The following is a 19,407-nucleotide window of genomic DNA, read 5'->3' on the forward strand; positions in this document are numbered from 1 at the left end:
TGAGACTACTAAATGCACCATCTGAACTCCTCCATGCTTAATAATTTTATTTTCTATACAATCAATTAATCAGTCACGATGGAACTACATTTTAATTTCATTATACAACCTGTTGTATAATGACCAATAAACTTCCTTGTATCCTTGTATCCTTATTAACAGGAGGCAGGAGACAGAGGAACTCAGGTACTCAGAACACAGGAACACTGACAGGCGAGACATACACAATGAATCAACAAAGGAAGGACTGCAAACAGGACTTACATACTAACTGAACTGATTGTCAAACTAGACACACCTGGAAAAGGGGAGGGACACAAGAGTGGAGGAAGCAGAGGATTGGCTGAATCAACATTATGAGGACAGACAACACAATGGCAGGGCTAATGAACCAATGCAGCACAGGTGTGGGGATAAACAAGCTGAGCGTGAGGACTAAAATACAGGAGGGAGACAGAAAATATCCAAAGTCCAAAACACAAAAAGACCAATAAGAATGAATCAAGAGAAAAAAAAAGAACCCATAAGAAAAACACACAAGTCCAAAAACCACAGAACCATAACACTCTCAGTGCAACATAATATACACTGGAACCAACAATCTCCATGTTCTCCCTCGGGACACAGCCAGAGCCAGCACCAGAGTAGCCAAAATGGCCAGCAAGGAGTTCCCTGAGTCAAGGGTGGTCATCTCCACCTCTGTATCCCGATCGATACCGCACCCCATGTAACCCATGAAATAAACATGGAGATAACGAGAAGCTGCTCTGCCCTTATGAATGTCTGTTGGGCTCATCTCACAGCCACAGGTCTCTGGAATCTATATGATGGTCTTCATCTGGACAGAAATGGAACCCGGACATTTGTAAAGATCCTTAAAAATCCTCGGGACACAACCCCAATCACCGCTTTGCCAGATCTCCCACCATGCGTCCCAAGGAAGGGCAAAGAGTCTCCTCTGCCGGCTGATTCTGGAGCTCACATCAGCGAACACACACATGCAGAAGTAGTAGAAGTATTAGTTGGAAGAGGTCGAGCCCATTTTAAGAGAAGGAGCTGAGTATGCCACATTCACTGCAAAATACACCTCTATATGTCATAATTTAAGGACAGAAGCAATGAAAACGTATTAAATTGTAAATTAACCAAATTGTATAGATTTATGTTTCTAATTTGTGATTGATGTGTCTATTTTGTCATTAGATAAATTAAAATTGCTTTGACGTCATTAAATTTTCCCATTTCATTTGTGTTATCACTATCTTTATCTTGCTTGTGTGTTGTATCCTGTAAATGATTTGGCAATAAGTACATTTGTATTTCAGGCAAATAAAGCCCATTTGAACTGAACTGTTAACTGTCAGCGCTTCTCTATCTCTCTATCCTACATACAGGTCGATACATACACATATACATAGCCTACGGTATACATGCATACATCCATACTGTGTACAACATACTTATGTACATTCCCTCATTGTGGTCAGGTTCTCACAAAGACACTGAATCAGGTATTATCACAGGTATTTATTTGTAGCATAAACACAGAGCATGTGACAAAACTTAAGGTCAGGCTTTACCTACATTGACATTTACTGTATATGAACAAGTAAAACACACACACACAACACTCTGGTAGCTGTCATTTAAGTTTTACTACATAGGCAAAATATGAACATCATACTAAAAAACCTCAGAACTAATGCATTTAAAATTATTTGTATTTAACTATATGATTTTAAAGAAACTAATCATGAGGAATGAGGTTATACAGTCCAGTAAATTAGATTATTTAGGTAAATGGCTGAGATGTTTGTAAACAAAAGGTTTGCAATGATTAATTTGGAAAAAGCTTAAGATCAGTGATGCCCTGGAAACAAAGCGAAGGAACAGATCTGTAGAAGTACTCTCTTTTAGCGAGGGGTTCACAACCCACTCTGCAGTGTGATCCAAGACTCCGGTGTGTTGGAGTGGATACTGAACGCTGGGTAAACCGGTTCCCTGAACGTGGCCCTGAAGGTGTGGAGGTGCTGCCTGTGTCCTTTGGTACTGTGGAACACCAGTGTCCCGTCCTCATAGTCAAGAGCCACCTCAATTCTCATAGGCTGAATGGTCATTTCCGCCAGTGCCACGTTGGAGGAGGCGTGGCACGCTGTCAGCTTCCTGTTTTTCCACTGCAGTCGCCAGGAGACGGTGTTGTGTCCCAGACGACTGTGGTCGCCACGGCGAGGGATGCTCTTGTAGCACAGGCCCAGTGACCACATACTGTTTGGCCCCAACTCTACCACCCACACATGTTCCCCACCTGAGAACCCCTGGGTGCACAGGATCTGGGGTGCGCTTGTGAAACGCTCCAGGTTCTCCCCATACGAATGCTTGGAGGAGCTGTACTTGATGGTGCGCAGGTCACTGGAGAGCGTCAAGCTTGGGTGAGCGGTGCTGAGGTTGAAGGTGAGCTGCAGCGGGTTGAGCAGGACATGCAGGGAGGCCAGCAGGTGGCTCACTTCTGAGCGGAACTCCTGGATTTTGAGGCTGTCACAGAGCCGCTTGGTGTTGAGAGGAGTCTGCGAGGGCATCATGGTGGGCATGGTGCCTGTGACCACTTCTCTCAGCTGATGCTCAATCCTCATGAACCTGAGGAGAGGAAGCCGCTGTGGGTTACTTTCAGTGATTATCCATATTACAATATGCTTTGAAATGTTTTGCTTTAGCTTTCTTTATTCATGTAGGCTGCATCATGGATATCTAAAAAATCTTTATATACTACTGCTATCCAATATCCTCCCAGCTATAATGGCTAATACTGATACAGAAAAAGATATGAATTCCTGTAAAAAGCAGAATACACATTCTGGTGCATAACAGGTTCAAGTCTAAAAAACCATGTTAGTTTTGTTGGTAATTTGATGATTACATTAATGAAACACAAAGAAAAAAAGTGAATAAAAATAAATAAACAAATGAATAAGCCAAATTTCACAATTTCACAAGCTGACGATATGTTGGCCCATCCATTAATTTCACATGCTTTGAGCCATTTTTCTGAACACATGCATATTATACAATGCACATTTTTACAGAGGGCAGCATATATTTAGTTATTTGCTGAATGTTTAATAATAATGTAATGAACCAGTTTCTCCAGAGCAATGAGTGACATTTAATCTCATCTAAAAGATAAAGAACCAGTGCCATAAACTGGGTAATGCAAGGTGTGTCACGGACCATACTTGAGTGCATGTGAACCCAAGCTTAATCTTGTTGCTTCTGACAGAGCAGTGATCAAGAGATATATTAGGAAGCCATAGCTTTAAAAAAACAAAAGAACAAAACAATCACATCAGGGAGCATTCAGCTTGGTGAACTACATCTAAAATGTTTTTTTTTTTTTTTTTTTTTTTTTTGCATCGACCCAGTAATAATATCTTGTCAGTCATTAGTCACTGCTCCACTTGTCCCATGAAATATAGTCGGACAAGCAGGTTTGGAGGTTTTGGTTGAAAATAACATTAGATAGAGGGATTTCACCTCACAGCTGTACTGAACCGACTTCCCCCGACTAAAACATCTCCTAAAACATGACGGCTGTGCAGAACACTGTCTTTTTAGTGAAAGTAGTGTAGATTTCCTCACTTGTGTATGAAGAGGCAGTTGTCTGTCTCTTTGAGGGCCTCTGTGGCACTTTGTTGGGCATCCAGTAGCTGCTGCTGCTGGTCCTCCAGGGCATTCAGTCCGTGCTGCCAGCTCTTTCTGCGCTGGCCTCTCTCCTCCTCCAACAGCACACTGAGACGCTCCCTGTAACTGTAACACAACACACTGCTTTCAGTGCTGCAGGCTAGTAAACTCTGCTCTCCAGATGGTGACAACAACCACCAAGAGAAACAAAATTCTCATTATTATTATTATTATTATTATTATTCACAGTAGTAGTAGTAGTAGTAGTAATGGTGGTGGTTGGGGTGGAGTCATTATCTTGGGTTTCTCTTAAGAATTTCAATGTGCCATCGTCTAAATCCTCTTTTTCTACTCTGCCAATAAATAATTAAGTTCTGAGGTCAAAGCTCCTTTTTTATGTATATGGTCAAATTTTAAAATTTAGTATACCGGCATAAAATAACAGCTATTGGTAGCCTAAAAAAAAAAATTAGTCTGAAAATCAATTTCAGTAAAACTCACCAGACTCTATTATTACCATGATGTATGCTACAAATGATGTAACCAAAGACTGCCAAGATGCCAGATTAAAAACTAGTAACACTGAATTCTGAAGATGAAATGACGGAAACCTGAGATTAGATGGATTTCATCCACAGCAAACTTGAAAATCAAATAATAGATGTTGTTTTGCCAGTGCACACCAAACCTTGCAGCTGGCTTGTAAAATGATATGTGATGGTCTCTCATCCTCCAATAACTGCCGGGACTAGGTGCTCTGTTACATATAGTAAGTAAAAGCTAATATAATGTTAATGCATGAAGGAGGAAGTGTCATGTTGTCAGCAGCTGGATAAAATATCCAGTGTTGTAAAAGAGTGTAAACTACCAAAAGTCACTCCTCCTTTTTACCTGTTCAGCGTTTAGCACCTTTTTTGAAATTAGGTAAATCCCACTGATTTAAATTCAAAGTAGTGCAGGAAAAGCATGTTTCTATGGGATTGCATCTGAATACCTAAATAAATAAATAGTTATCTCTAGAGATGAAGCTGAAAGGGTTGATGGTCCAGTTGCTGTACAGTCACGCTGCTATGGCATCCTCTGCACTCTTAAAAAGGGCACAGCTGTGTCTACTTTGATGGGCCACATATTAAAAGTACTTTTCCATACCTGTCCACCAGTGTTGCCATGTTGTCCAGTAGTGTGACAGCTTTGTTGACCACTTTGTCTCCTATGGCTTCAGAGATGCCCTGCTCCTCTGCTGCCTTCTGCAGAAGAGTCTCTGTCATCTGCAGCCTGCCAGAAACCATCTGCAAACGGAATTGACCTGTAAGGGACTTTTGTATTCTGATTTGTGTGTGTGTGTGTGTGTGTGTGTGTGTGTGTGTGTGTGTGTGTGTGTGCACATGCATTTGGTTAACCCCGTAGGAAGAACACCTGATGTCCTTACCTGGAAAATCGTCATTAATATCAAAATTACAGGAGGGCAAGGAGAAAAGAGATACATGGAGCTGCATGTATCCTCCTACAGAGGCCATTGTGGAGCCTATTCCTTTTTGTCTAATGTTTGACGAAAAGAGGCATAGTGTTGATACAGCGGTGGTTTAGTCATGTATTGTCTGTTACTACTGTTACATATGTGAGGAATGATTCTGAATTTGGAGAAGTGGAAAAGTGGAGAATTTTGGGGAGCTGATTTGGTCTGTACACCTTGCACAAGGAATCATTCACTTCATTCATTCACACTTCAAATGCATTTACACATATGTAAGGAACAGCCTTTTCTCCCATTGTGATTAATGGCAGTCAATTCATTTTGTTATTTTATCACCACTTGAATCAGTGACCTAGAGTTAAACACTTCCGACCTTAATGACAATGGTCATTGCACTGGATAATCAACCATTTTAATCAGACGGGCGTGATGACATTCCTGTCATTCAGTGTTTAGAACACCCTCCAAAGAACACTAGCAATGTGCCTTGTAGCTCTGCACTCTCAAAAGTACTCTGTTGCTGTAATTAATGCAAAAGAAACAGTGTTGTATTTTAATGTTACAGTATAACCTCTAGGTAAGACATGTTGATTCAATATAATAGGCTAAATGAACAAACAAAAACCAATGTGATAACAAAAAAGCTACCTTTCTGCGGCTCTCCAGTGCCCGTCTCATCTCCTCCTCGGCCACATCAAAGGTGAGGACATCGTGGTTCTGATGAGAACCTTCAATGAAGCATGAGGCGCACAGTGAGGTCATGTCGCTGGAACAAAAGTACTCCAGGGGACACCCGTGCATGGCGCAGCCCCGCACCCCCAGCTCGTTGTGAGGATTCACCAGTGAGTGTGCCTTGAACGATGCCTTCTCCTGGTGCCTCTGAAGGTGTCTGGCACACAGTGACACCTCACATTTCAGGCAGGTCTTCACTGCCAGCGACGCCTCGTCTATGCACTGGTCACAGTAGACCTGCAGCTTCTGCTCCACCTCTGGCGTGCTGTCCTGCAGCAGTGCCGCGGCTCGATAACCCTCGACAATACTGCAGAGTTTGAAGTTCTTCTGCAATGTTTCAATGCCTTCGTACTCCTCCCGGCATTCAGGACACCTTGGGAATTCTTTGCCATGCCTGTCTATGGAGTCAGATGCCTTGCGGATGCAGGCAAGGCAGTAGTTGTGGCCACAAGGAAGAACCACCGGATCAGAGAAGAGGTGAAGGCAGATGGGGCAGCTCAGCTCATTGGCTAGAAGCTGCTCTGGCTTTGAGCAAGACATGATGGTGTGATGGTGGTGGTGATGGGATCGGTACCCTTCCTTTTTTCCTCTTCTCTCGTCACCCTTTTTCTAAAATCCGACCAGTTTCCTCCTTTTCTTACTTCATTTCCATTTTTGTTTCTGCAAAGATATCTCTCACTTCTTGACTCTATGTTCTCCCCTCAGCCTGTGAGACATCATGTGAGTCTAAGGTGACAGTAGAGGACATAAGAAGACATACAATAAACAAGGAAGTCAGCAGCCTGTACTCTTTATTGGCTGGCAACAGGTGCATCAAGAAGAAAACGTGTAGGGCAGCATTCCTTTCAATTCCAAGAAGCTCTGCAGCTTGTGTTGCCAGGAATTCACATCACCATATGGGCTGTTGATGGTAAAAATATCCTGTGATTGTTGACCCTTTTGTGCTCAAGCATTCTGAACACATCTAGCAAACAGAAAATAATTAAGGTGTCAGGTAGTGAAATTCCTGTTACTCAGGTTTTACATGAGAAAATTGGTGCTCACCACTGTTGTGTGTGCTCCAGTTCTGGTGCAACCTTTTGGATTTGCAAAACCCACTGGGTAACTCTAAAATGCATGGTGGTCAATCTGAAATCTTAACTTCCTTAAAGAGTAACTGAATCCAGAATCCCTCAAATCTCTGTGAAGTCTGACCTCTAAAGGTGCAATCACATGCGCATTAAAGCCATACACAGAAATTGGTTGCACTTCTTAACATATATCAGTTGAAAACTCATGCAAACAACGGAAAATTTTGCACCAGTGCAGGCATATGCCAAGGTTGGAGTTCAGCATTTGTTGAGCTCTAATTTGCACAAACAACCAACAGAAACGCATCTCTCCCGGTGGTCAAAGCAATGGAAGAATCTTTGTTTTTGGCTGTGTCCCAATACCTGTGACACAGCAATTTCTGATCAAACACTTACATGAACAGCAAGTGGCCTGGCTCGCAGTCAGCAGTTAGACAGGAATAGGAGATACACCACTGCGTTCTGAATAATTTCATTGAAATACCCAGTATTACTACCTCTTAGCCTGCACATGATGTCACATCCAGACTGGGTGCGGCATACTAAGAAGAACTAAGAATAATGAAAAGTACGGTGCCGGGTCTTTGGTGGCAGGTTATGTCGGGTAAAGTACAACAGGTGGTGACATCACCAGCCACCAAAGATCAAGCACCGTACTTTTCATTTTTCACCATTAGAGGTCAGGCTTTACAGACATTTGTAGTGGAGCTACTCTTTAAACATTTAGGAGATATGCTTTTCACCCAAAAATGACATTATAAAAGTTTGGTTCACTGCATGTATGTGTGTGCAGTGGTGTGTTTGTAGGTGTGTTTGCATGCACATGAGGGAACCTGGTATCACACACAGTAGACACACATGCCTTCACGTCTCCTGTTGACTGTTAACACCATAGGGGGGGGGGTAACGCTCATTGCTTCCACCCAAAAGAGATGGGTGTTTTGTGTTTAATGTTTGAACAAAGAGTGCGGGGGGGTTGATGAAAAAGTAAAGTCATTTGAGGTATTGAGGTCACTCATGATCAAACTCCATTTGGATCAACACAAATCATTTATGTATCATTTATGTATGTATACGTGGAAACTAAGAGCTTAATAATAGATATATGATCAATAACACAAATAAAGGCAAATTGTGTGAGTTTATTAAAGGCAAGGCAAGGCAAGTTTATTTGTATAGCACATTTCAGCAACAAGGCAATTCAAAGTGCTTTACATAGAGCATAAAGGCATTAAAACAATATAAAAGCAACAAAAAGAAAACAGACATAAAAACAATTAATAAAAAGAAGCTAAATGGAGAATAGGATGATAAAACAAGACATTAAAAGTTACAGTGCAGTGTAAAATATTAACCCTTAATGTGGTTCAATGGAAGGCAGCAGCAAACAGAAAAGTCTTCAGCTGTGATTTAAAAGAACTGAGGGTCGCAGCAGATCTACAGTTTTCTGGGAGTTTGTTCCAGATACGTGGAGCATAAAAACTAAACTATTAAAGGGATAGTTCACATTTTTGGACATGAAAAGGGATTTTTTTTTTTTTTTACTTAACCTTACTTTTACCTGGGCAAATTTCTGGCCTCCTGAAGTAATGAAATAGGTACTTCCAGCGAGTTTGCTGGGATCACAAAAATAAAGTTTTGCTCCTCAAAACAACATTCAAAATAGTAATAAATTTATGTCACAAAATCTTAACTTTCTAAACATGTTACTTTGTTACTTGGGGGGTTGTTTTGCTGTGATATGGAGGAGAATGGAGAGATAGAAATACAATATTTCTTATTAGTGGCCCAGGGGAGCACTGAGCAACTATTGAGGGTCTCACCACCATGTGGACTCCCATCACTTTACCAAAGTTCAGTTTGCCTTTAACGCAGGCTTACTTAGCTTTCAAAAGCATAGGTACAGATCCAAGACAGTGATCTCAGGGCGAGGGAATCTCACATCTTTGTGGCATGGTCTTTTCAGCATATCTAGTTCAGAGCAGCACACATTTGTAAAACTGTACTTTTCAGCATCCATAACAACAACCGTGAATGTGTTCAAGTAACACAATACAGACAATATAAGCTGCTTCCAAAATAGTACACAGTGGCAAAATACATAATTGTACAAAAAAAAATTTAAGATATTGCAACATGTAGAAAATAATATACTCTATCTCTTTGTCTCTCTCTCTCTCTCTGACACACACACACACACACACACACACACACACACACACACACACACACACACACACACACACACACAAAACTAAGCATAGTTTCCATGAAAAATAAACTACAGTGAATGAGGGGTGGCAGTGGCATGTGTCTTTCATAAATGAATTGGACATGAGACTCAGACATCAGGTGCTACAGTATCTGTGGCTCCACCTTGTGGACTTAAACACAAACAGTGCAGCCACTGCATCCTGAAACGCATGTATAGAAGTGATGCCATGCACTTATCCACTGGTATGTACACTATACAGTGGTAGCAAGATCCAAATTGTCAGGTGTCATGTTTAGTTTGGTTTTGAAGTTTGTAGTTTTTAATTAAACATAGTGCTGTTTGTGCCTAATTTGTAATAAACGAAAAAGCTCCAGATGAACATGGTAGGTGTAAAGTTACAATTTCCTTAGAGATTAGTGATTAGTCACTTCTTAACTCTTTTCATCACATAGAAACATGTTAGGTATTGGGTAACTTCCGTATCTATCTATCTATATATAGATAGATATATAGATATATAGATATATATTCTCTCTCTCTCTCTCTCTCTCTCTCTCTCTCTCTCTCTCTCTCTCTCTCTCTCTCTCTCTCTCTCTCTCTCTCTCTCTCTCTCTCTCTCTCTCTCTCTCTCTCTCTCTCTCTCTCTCTCTCTCTCTCTCTCTCTCTCTCTCTCTCCTCTCTCTCTCTCTCTCTCTCTCTCTCTCTCTCTCTCTATAGATATAGATATATATATAGATAGAGATAGAGATATACATATAGATAGATAGATAGATAGATAGATAGATAGATATAGATATATACATACATATATATTATTTGCCTTTGGGTGGCATTAAGCAGATATGTTGCTGAAAATAAAAGTTTGAATGAGCTGAACTGAATGAACTGAATGAGGTTCTGCACATCTGGAAGGTGACATTTCTTTGTGAATGCTGGAGCTCTCCATACTAAAAATACTGTTTATGTTTGTTTGTTTGTCTGTGAAATCTTTCAGATAAAGGTAGGAGCTCTGGCCGTGACAGTTTACCAGAATGTGAACAAGAAGCCCCTTTGACCCCGACCTCAGCTCATTACCTTTCACCTCTGACATGGTTGAACCCACAAATATATATCCAAACATTAGCTATGCCCCTTAGACACACACACACACACACACACACACACACACACACACACACACACGTATATTCCCACCTCCTCCATCAACAGACTGGCAAAGGGAAGCCAGTGCTCTCAGGAGGAAATTCAGGCCAGATGTCTCATTATCCAACCACTTTGAGGAGTGGTGCGTGTGTGTGTGTGTGTGTGTGTGTGTGTGTGTGTGTGCAAGGGGCATCACCATGAATATTAATAGGGAGTTTCATAGTTTTAGAAAATATTTACTGTTTCAGTTCAGGCACTCTTTGATGGTGCATGCTCCGCATTCTCTGTCTGTTACTGTAGTATAATACACACCCACGCTCGTTGTTGTCACAGTTCCCACTAAAGGTCCTACTATTTTATTTATTTATTTATTCATTGGCTCCAGCTGGGAGACTAACTTTCCGGCTCTAAAACCTATTTACTTTCTGGTTGATATGCTCAGGACAGTTTGGAACCAGGTTGGTCAAAAAGGCCCATCATTCTGTCATTGTGGTCGTATAGCCTTCAACAATGTTAACATTTTTTTCTTATGACATCCAGGCTGCGCTAACTATGTTATCTATGTTGGTTATCTAAAACCAACTATGCCGGTTTTAGATAACAGTCTACCTTACATACTGCTCACCACAAACCAAACAATCAGTGTATTGAAGATATTTGGAGGAAAAGACAGTTTAACATCCAAACAATAAAGAGCAGAGATGTACCTTTATGTGCCAGGCATAACAAAAGTCTTAAGGCCAAAATCAGTCCAGGAGAAAGACTGGAGTAGTGCTTGGAGGCAGGAGTTTAGTAGTGGTTTTTTCTGACCTTATGTGTCCTCAGTATCTGGATATCCATAGGACAATGGGCTGCATTTTATTAGATCCAGTCCAGTCCTCCACAGTGGTTTCATGTGACTGTGTGTATCCTTGTTGTGGTCTCAATTCTTTGCAACTTTTCTCTTGTTGCATGCAATGTTGTATTTACAACGGCGATGATTTTCGCTAGTTGAGTCTAAAAGTTTTCACTTCAATCAACCCTCAGCAAACTTGTATAGTGTACATTCAAGACTTAAAGTGAAATACAGGTATTAAAGTTCATTTGGGACCACTGGCAGGTGAAATGGCTGGGTGGAGTTTTGTTTTTGACGGTTGTGACGGTTAGTGAGTTATGCAGTACGCTGGTGAAGAATGTTGAAGTTCAAGCTTTACCGGGTTGATTAAAACCCATTGGTGAACAAAAAGCAGAATCAAATTCTATTTGAAGTAGAATTTTCATGACAGCTGAGTGTCTGAGTCCCAGGTTGGACTGACTTGAAAGAAAAGAAAGCTTTTTTGCCTTTGCCATCAGGAGGTCATGACAGTGTGGATACCTGACAGAAAATGACACTGAATCCACATTTTTGTGAAGATTTGGGCTTTTAAAGGCTGTGGTCTTAAACTTTTGATCAGCTGATGAACAGCCTATTTCAGTTTAATGGTTGTTTGCAATAAATTGCTTAGTCAAATTATTATTATTATTATTTTTGTCTCACTCCCATTTCTTCTTTTTGCATTTTGAAGCTCTACTTAGAACCTTTTTAAGATCCAACAGTGAAAAATGTAAATTCTTGCAATTTTTCAACTTAAAATTTTGATCAGGAGTGTGTGTGTGTGTGTGTGTGTGTGTGTGTGTGTGTGTGTGTGTGTGTGTGTGTGTGTGTGTGTATTAAGGTGGCCCAAAAACACGAAAGTTGGAAAGTCTAAGCTCCTAACCCCTAAATTGGTTGCAATACATAAGAAAACTGGGTGAAATTTTTTCTCAGTCGTTTACCCCTCTTAACCCCTATTCACATAATTACAACTAACTGAGATCAAATGAGATCAGAACAAAACCAAAAGTCCACCCTTTAGCAAGATGTCCACAGTACAGCAAGTTGTACTCATTAGATAAGACCAGTGTTCTGGTCTCCTGCCTTTATATTGATGCAGGAAATCTGAGCAAAAGAATTTACCAGGTAAAAAATGTTGAAGTTCAAGTTTTACCCGAGCCTGGGCAACACCCAGCCATAAAGGAAAAGCAGAGGACAGACGATGATAACTGTGGTTTTAACATCTCTCGCCATTTGAGCAACCAAGCAGACTTCACAGGACCAGGAACAGAAAGGTCTGAAGACAGAAAAAAGGAACTCTTCCATCTTCTGTGGTTACTGGTTCACAAAAAATGGCCCATTCTCACACCGGTAAGCTTACTTCAAGTTTCAACACTGTAAAGACAGCTGGAAGTCTGGATAATGGCTCCTGCATTGAGTGCAGCAACAAACAGAATATTGTTCCCAGCTGTGATGATGGAGACCGACTGATTTAGATTAGATTTGTTGGTGGTGTTGCAAATGTCACTGACCTGTTGATCTGATGCTGCTTGACTTGATGTCACCATTTATGGATTCACTGTATATGGATTTTGGTTTTTAAGATCTGAATTGTGTGTCTGTTTAGATTATTGATTCTCCGTCTGGTTTAAGGCACACAGATCTCATAGATCCTGGATAAATACTATATGTATCTTTCATTTAAATCCTAATTTCTCTTTCTCTAACAATTTTATACATTTGTCAGAAGAGCCAAGCCATCAGATGGCCCGTACTGCAGAGGAGCACAGGATAGACATGTGAGTAAAATGTTTGTTTTAGTGATAAAACACTCATTTGACTTCAGTACTCAACAGATGTCAATACTCCGTCTGTATGTCTCTAAATGTGTGTTGGAGACATCTGTCATTGGTGGAGATATAAATAGTTTTGTGTCAACACGCAACAGCGGCAGTGTTGATAGTTATCATTTAGACAACTGACGTATGTTCTTTTGTCATTTTCCACACTGTTTAAAATGATAATGTAATTCATGTAGGATTAATATGTAATTTGTCTTTTCCATGACATGCAATAATGGGACCTGCGGAGAATATGGGCTCTTCTGGCAGTTTTCAGTTGATATAATGAAGCGCCTATTCCTAAATCCAAAAAAGCCACTTTCTGAAAACAAACTGAACAATAGACACTTTTACTTCCATAGAGAGCAGTGTCTCTGGATGACATTGTCACTCAATCTCTTTGGGCAAAAATGAATTGTAGGCAATTGGACTTGTATTTGTCTTAGGAAGACGTTTCGCCTCTTATCCAAGGGGCTTCATCAGTTCTTTCTAGTCCGCACTAGTCAGACTAGTGCGGACTAGAAAAACCGATGCGCACTAGTCAGACTAGTGCGGACTAGAAAGACCGATGCGCATGAACTGATGAAGCCCCTTGGATAAGAGGCGAAACGTCTTCCTAAGACAAATACAAGTCCAGTTGCCTACGATTCATTTTTGCCCAAAGAGAACGATGACCTGGATAAATGAGAATATCCATAGACATTGTCACTCAATAGATAGTCCCCTCCCAAACTCTTAACTCCACCTGCAGAGCCCATATTCTCTCAGCGTTGGAGTATTGCAGCAGGTGTGCAAGACAAAAATATACTTCCTGTTTAAACCACCAAGGCAATGTCATTTTATTGTGAATTACAGAGGTCCACTACGATTCTCCTGTTTGTCCTCCGGTAAGCTCTCTGTCTGTCTGTCTGTCTGTATCTCTCTCTCTCATTCCCTCTCTGTCTCTGTGGTCTCAATAATGTTCGCACACAGTACAATGTTCCAAGGTTACTTTCCGAACAATAGGAGACTTCAAGTCAGGCTGGTTACTGAAGAGCGTCATCAAGAGCTTTAACTAACATAGTGTAAAACAAACTCGTTTTTACAGAAGTGAATCAAATGCAGCAGCCCTACATCAACTCACTATCACCAGACAGCCTGAAAGAATTGATTCAAGCCACACTAGACAGTTCTAATGGCAATCCTAAACCTGACCTGAATCTGGACCAGCAGACGTTCAAGGGGGTGGTGTTGAATTCAGTTCAGTATCTGAATTGTCTTTCAATAGCTGCAAAATTGTCTTCGTTCTCACCATAGTTTATCAAGTCACAGACTCATAGTGTACAATACCATAAAACAGTACATTACAAAAATAAATAGCGTGGTCTGAATTATTTTTCTTTTTAATTTCAGTTATTTTTGCTTTAATTTTTTTTTTTTTTTTATCATTCCTCACTCTATTTTCAAGCCTGGAGAGTTTGGTTTTGCCAGTGTTAGGCAGCCACAACAAACAGTAGTGCTGAACCAAGATGGGTTTTTACAATGGCCAATACCAATACACATACAGTACAGGCCAAAAGTTTGGACACACCTTCTCATTCAATGCGTTTTCTTTATTTTCATGACTATTTACATTGTAGATTCTAACTGAAGGAATCAAAACTATGAATGAACACGTGGAGTTATGCACTTAACAAAAAAAGGTGAAATAACTGAAAACATCTTTTATATTCTAGTTTCTTCTAAATAGCCACCCTTTGCTCTGATTACTGCTTTGCACACTCTTGGCATTCTCTCCATGAGCTTCAAGAGGTAGTCACCTGAAATGGTTTTCCAACAGTCTTGAAGGAGTTCCCAGAGGTGTTTAGCACTTGTTGGCCCCTTTGCCTTCACTCTGCGGTCCAGCTCACCCCAAACCATCTCGATTGGGTTCAGGTCCGGTGACTGTGGAGGCCAGGTCACCTGCCGCAGCACTCCATCACTCTCCTTCTTGGTCAAATAGCCCTTACACAGCCTGGAGGTGTGTTTGGGCTCATTGTCCTGTTGAAAAATAAATGATCGTCCAACTAAATGCAAACCGGATGGGATGGCATGTCGCTGCAGGATGCTGTGGTAGCCATGCTGGTTCAGTGTGCCCTCAATTTTGAATAAATCCCCAACAGTGTCACCAGCAAAACACCCCCACACCATCACACCTCCTCCTCCATGCTTCACCGTGGAAACCAGGCATGTGGAATCCATCCGTTCACCTTTTCTGCATCTCACAAAGACACGGCGGTTGGAACCAAAGATCTCAAATTTGGACTCATCAGACCAAAGCAGATTTCCACTGGTCTAATGTCCATTCCTTGTGTTTCTTGGCCCAAACAAATCTCTTCTGCTTGTTGCCTCTCCTTAGCAGTGGTTTCCTTGCAGCTGTTTGACCATGAAGGCCTGATTCGCTCAGTCTCCTCTTAACAGTTGTTCTAGAGATGGGTCTGCTGCTAGAACTCTGTGTGGCATTTATCTGCTCTCTGATCTGAGCTGCTGTTAACTTGCGATTTCTGAGGCTGGTGACTCGGATGAACTTGTCCTCAGAAGCAGAGGTGACTCTTGGTCTTCCTTTCCTGGGTCGGTCCTCATGTGTGCCAGTTTCGTTGTAGCGCTTGATGGTTTTTGCGACTCCACTTGGGGACACATTTTAAGTTTTTGCAATTTTCCGGACTGACTGACCTTCATTTCTTAAAGTAATGATGGCCACTCGTTTTTCTTTAGTTAGCTGATTGGTTCTTGCCCTAATATGAATTTTAACAGTTGTCCAATAGGGCTGTCGGCTGTGTAGTAACCTGACTTCTGCACAACACGACTGATGGTCCCAACTCCATTGATAAAGCAAGAAATTCCACTAATTAACCCTGAAAAGGCACACCTGTGAAGTGAAAACCATTTCAGGTGACTACCTCTTGAAGCTCATCGAGAGAATGCCAAGAGTGTGCAAAGCAGTAATCAGAGCAAAGGGTGGCTATTTTGAAGAAACTAGAATATAAAAGATGTTTTCAGTTATTTCACCTTTTTTTGTTAAGTACATAACTCCACATGTGTTCATTCATAGTTTTGATTCCTTCAGTTAGAATCTACAATGTAAATAGTCATGAAAATAAAGAAAAAACGTATTGAATGAGAAGGTGTGTCCAAACTTTTGGCCTGTACTGTATATGTGTGTATATATACAGTGCATTCAGAAAGTATTTAGGCCCCTTTCCCTTTCTTCAAATCCCCCAATCCAGGTGTGGAGAGCTTGTTGCATCATACCCAAAAAGACTGAAGGCTATAATTGCTGCCAAAGGTGCTTCAACTAAGTACTGAGTAAAGGGTCAGAATACTAAAGTCAGTGTGATATTTCAGTTTTTCCTTTTTAAGATGTAGCACCCCAGCACTCTATAGTAGCCTTAAACACTTGCAAACTAAGATGATGGGGTGTTGGGTTCGGTTTGTAAAGGTAGCTACCACGCAGGTTTACCTGTTTTGAGTAGAACTTTAAGTACTCTATGTATCCACCAATATTTACACACATGAAATGTACTTTAAATAACTGATCCCAGACAACTTCTGTAAATGATAGTAAATGACTTTACTGAGGTTTTTCTTTGCAATGTACAAATAATATTTATGTTGTGGTGTAAGAAAAGAAAATGAATAAGAAAACAAAACTCAAAGGACACACTTACTGCCTCTTTAAAATTTCAAAAGAATCGACTATGGCAATGTAAAACACTGCAATTACCTGGCTGAATTGCCTTTTACACAAAATTCACCTTAAGTAAGAGCCAAATAGAAAAAATCCTTGTCTAGGCTAATTACTTGAAAATATGCAAAAACCTGTTTGCCAACAAACAACCAAATACAAGGAAATATGCAAATCTTCTCTTATATGCACCACTATGCCTATATAGCAGATAATCAAAGTTGGATCAAAACCTTAACCAAAATAGTTATAGCTTAATACTACAGCAGTGGGCCCACACACACACACCCTCACACAAAATAACAAACGTTGCAGGCCTGTAGTTGCTCGGGTTCGGTGCGGCCGGTAGAATAGTAGAATAATCCGAACAAAGATGAGGAAAAGTCTGAACTTACAGTTTGACGTCCTACCACGTTTCAGTAGCAGTCCGGGGAAAACAGGGAATAACAGTCCACAGCGCGCAGTCCTCAGCCGAGAGACGAAACCAGCAGCAGCGGAGATGAAATCCTCTTCAGAAAACTGTCGTACTTGCTCGTTATACACGAAGCAAACAGCAGTCCTTCACACGAAGCAAACAGCAGTCTTCACACGAAGCAAACAGCAGTCTGTCTAGTCCGTAATGGCGCCCGCTACACTTCAGCTAGCGACTTATTAGCAGTTAGCACAAACACAGTTCACATCGAACTTTCAGCTCAATCCACCGTGATAAAAGCTGGAAAACGTGCTTGTCTACAGCTACATTAACTGGACATACGCTAGGCTAAAACATCCCAGCGATTTCTTAACTTTTCTCCCCTCTCTGTATTTCTCTCTCTTACTGCGTCTGTATCCGTTTTTCGTCCTCTCGTTCTCTTCACAGCAACACCTTCCCGACTTTTCTCTCCCCGCCCCTTCTGTTCTCTTCAGTACTACAACCAATCATCACAGGTGAAATTGACTGACTGACTCCGGGAACCAATCACAAACACAATATCATAAAATAAGGACTTAACCTGTGTTTTTTCACTAAATTACACTCACAATTTACCTTAAACATATTATACAGCTACTTACAGAGAAAAACAACATTCACATTGTAACATCCAATCATATTTATGACTGAATTATTTTACCTTTCAGTGAATCATTTGTGTTTTCTTTTATTAGACTACATCACTTTTAGTTTAATTATTTGCTGAAGTTTCTACTCATATTACTTTAAGAGGGTAACATATTTATTTTATGAAAATAACATATTTTAAGGCCTGTGTATTTTACACCGGGCTACAAAGAAAATTACAAAAATTTCTAAAGTTCTCTTTTTTACTTCGTCATTATGGGGTACTGTGTGTAGATTAATGAGAGAAAAAACGAATTTAAACAGCATTAGAATGTAACATAACAAAAGTGAAAAAAATGAAGTGGGTCTGAATGTACTATGCACACACACACACACACACACACACACACACACACACACACACACACTGGCTGACCACAAAGGTTGGGTGCTGGAAGAGGTTCTGGGTGGTTTAAAATGAGTTCTTGTGGCTTGCTCAGAGGTCACAGGTCATATGATATAATGCGCTGAGGGACTGATGGCTCCTCTCCATGTGTTCAGGTTTGGCATCAGTGGTTTCTGGCATTTGCATTGGACTGGCGTTCGGCATAGTTGGAGGCCTGCTGCTGGGATCAACGGCAGTCGCCGTGCTTCAGTGTCTGGAGATTCTGGCTGACAACAGACCGCTTATGGACAATTTAGTCAATTACGCATTACTAACAAATCTTTCCACACCACTAAAGAATGGACAAACATCACTGATTAAAACTTACATATCACTAACGGATGGTTACCCATCACTAACAGATAGTGATGGTGATATGGCTTACAGACACATATCCATACTTGCGCAGGAGTTTGGTGTCATTTCCTCAACCTTGTCATTACCTGTGGGAGTCTTTGTTGGACTGGCAGCATGTAAGCGGGTGATTAAAAAGCACGGTGAGGCAGCGATGGCCAAGGCCCTGAATGTGGCGGGGTTAGTGTGCCTCATGATTGTCACTGCTACTGGATGTGCTGTGGGTCCAATGCTGGAACTTATTTTATCAATTAATTTAAATTTTGATGTCTTAGCATGGTTGTATGAGATTTCACTGCTGGGACTTACTTGCATGCCTTTATGTTTTGTGTTTTGTTTTTGCTTTGAAAGACATACTTGTATAATGCACATGTCATTTTTTTTATTGTCTTGTGTTTTCACAGTAGTTTGTGCTATCATTGCAAGTTTATTCAGTTTTTTCTCAAGAAGCAGACTACTGCTGATGGGTACTTTAGCTCCTGCTATATTATTTGAAAGATTCAGCGGAGAAAACCTTGATTTCCATCTAACCATTGCACCTGTGCCATTAATGCTGATGATAACTGATGTATTTGTCATTGCTAGGAAGCCCATTATTGTCTTACAGACATCAGTATCCACAAGCACAAGCTCTGACGTTCTAGAGAGCATTTTTGTTGGGATTTTATCAGCTCAGATGCTCATGGTGGCTATTGGAATGTCATTATTTCTGTCCTGGCAAAGAGGTGGAGCAGGCAAAATCAGTGCCGGTGCTTTTGCTTCTGGGATGACAGTTTTTGGTGCCATTAAGTTTGCTTTAGCTGTGCTGGGTCCAGGACGCTCTATAGGCGCTCTGATTGGGGTAACAGGGGCAGTAGGGGTCTGTCTGTCTGCAGCTGGGGCAG

General features: G+C 40.9%; 1 protein-coding gene and 1 long non-coding RNA gene across 3 annotated transcripts in view; one reads left to right on the plus strand and one right to left on the minus strand.

Moving 5' to 3' along the window:
• Positions 1–1,530: 1,530 nt before the first annotated feature.
• The window catches only part of LOC115362508 (E3 ubiquitin/ISG15 ligase TRIM25), a 32,986-nt gene continuing 15,109 nt past the window's right edge, over positions 1,531–19,407 (minus strand). Inside the window, exons 2-5 of one of the 2 annotated variants that reach the window (XM_030056463.1) lie at positions 5,798–6,607; positions 4,825–4,964; positions 3,634–3,801; positions 1,531–2,634 (exon numbers count right to left, since the gene is read on the minus strand). In XM_030056463.1, the coding sequence (XP_029912323.1) occupies positions 1,926–2,634; positions 3,634–3,801; positions 4,825–4,964; positions 5,798–6,421 (1,641 nt within the window). In that variant the 5' untranslated portion in view covers positions 6,422–6,607 and the 3' untranslated portion in view covers positions 1,531–1,925. Of the gene's footprint in view, positions 2,635–3,633; positions 3,802–4,824; positions 4,965–5,797; positions 6,655–19,407 lie in introns of those variants that run through there. The other variant, XM_030056464.1, reaches the window with a different exon arrangement.
• On the plus strand, positions 12,411–18,425 carry LOC115362510 (uncharacterized). Its single transcript, XR_003928496.1, has 4 exons — positions 12,411–12,512; positions 12,889–12,940; positions 13,838–13,869; positions 18,286–18,425. It is a non-coding gene; the product is annotated as an uncharacterized LOC115362510 (long non-coding RNA).

The sequence above is a fragment of the Myripristis murdjan genome, chromosome 7, assembly GCF_902150065.1.
Source record: "Myripristis murdjan chromosome 7, fMyrMur1.1, whole genome shotgun sequence".
In the NCBI taxonomy this organism is placed as follows: Eukaryota; Metazoa; Chordata; class Actinopteri; order Holocentriformes; family Holocentridae; genus Myripristis; species Myripristis murdjan.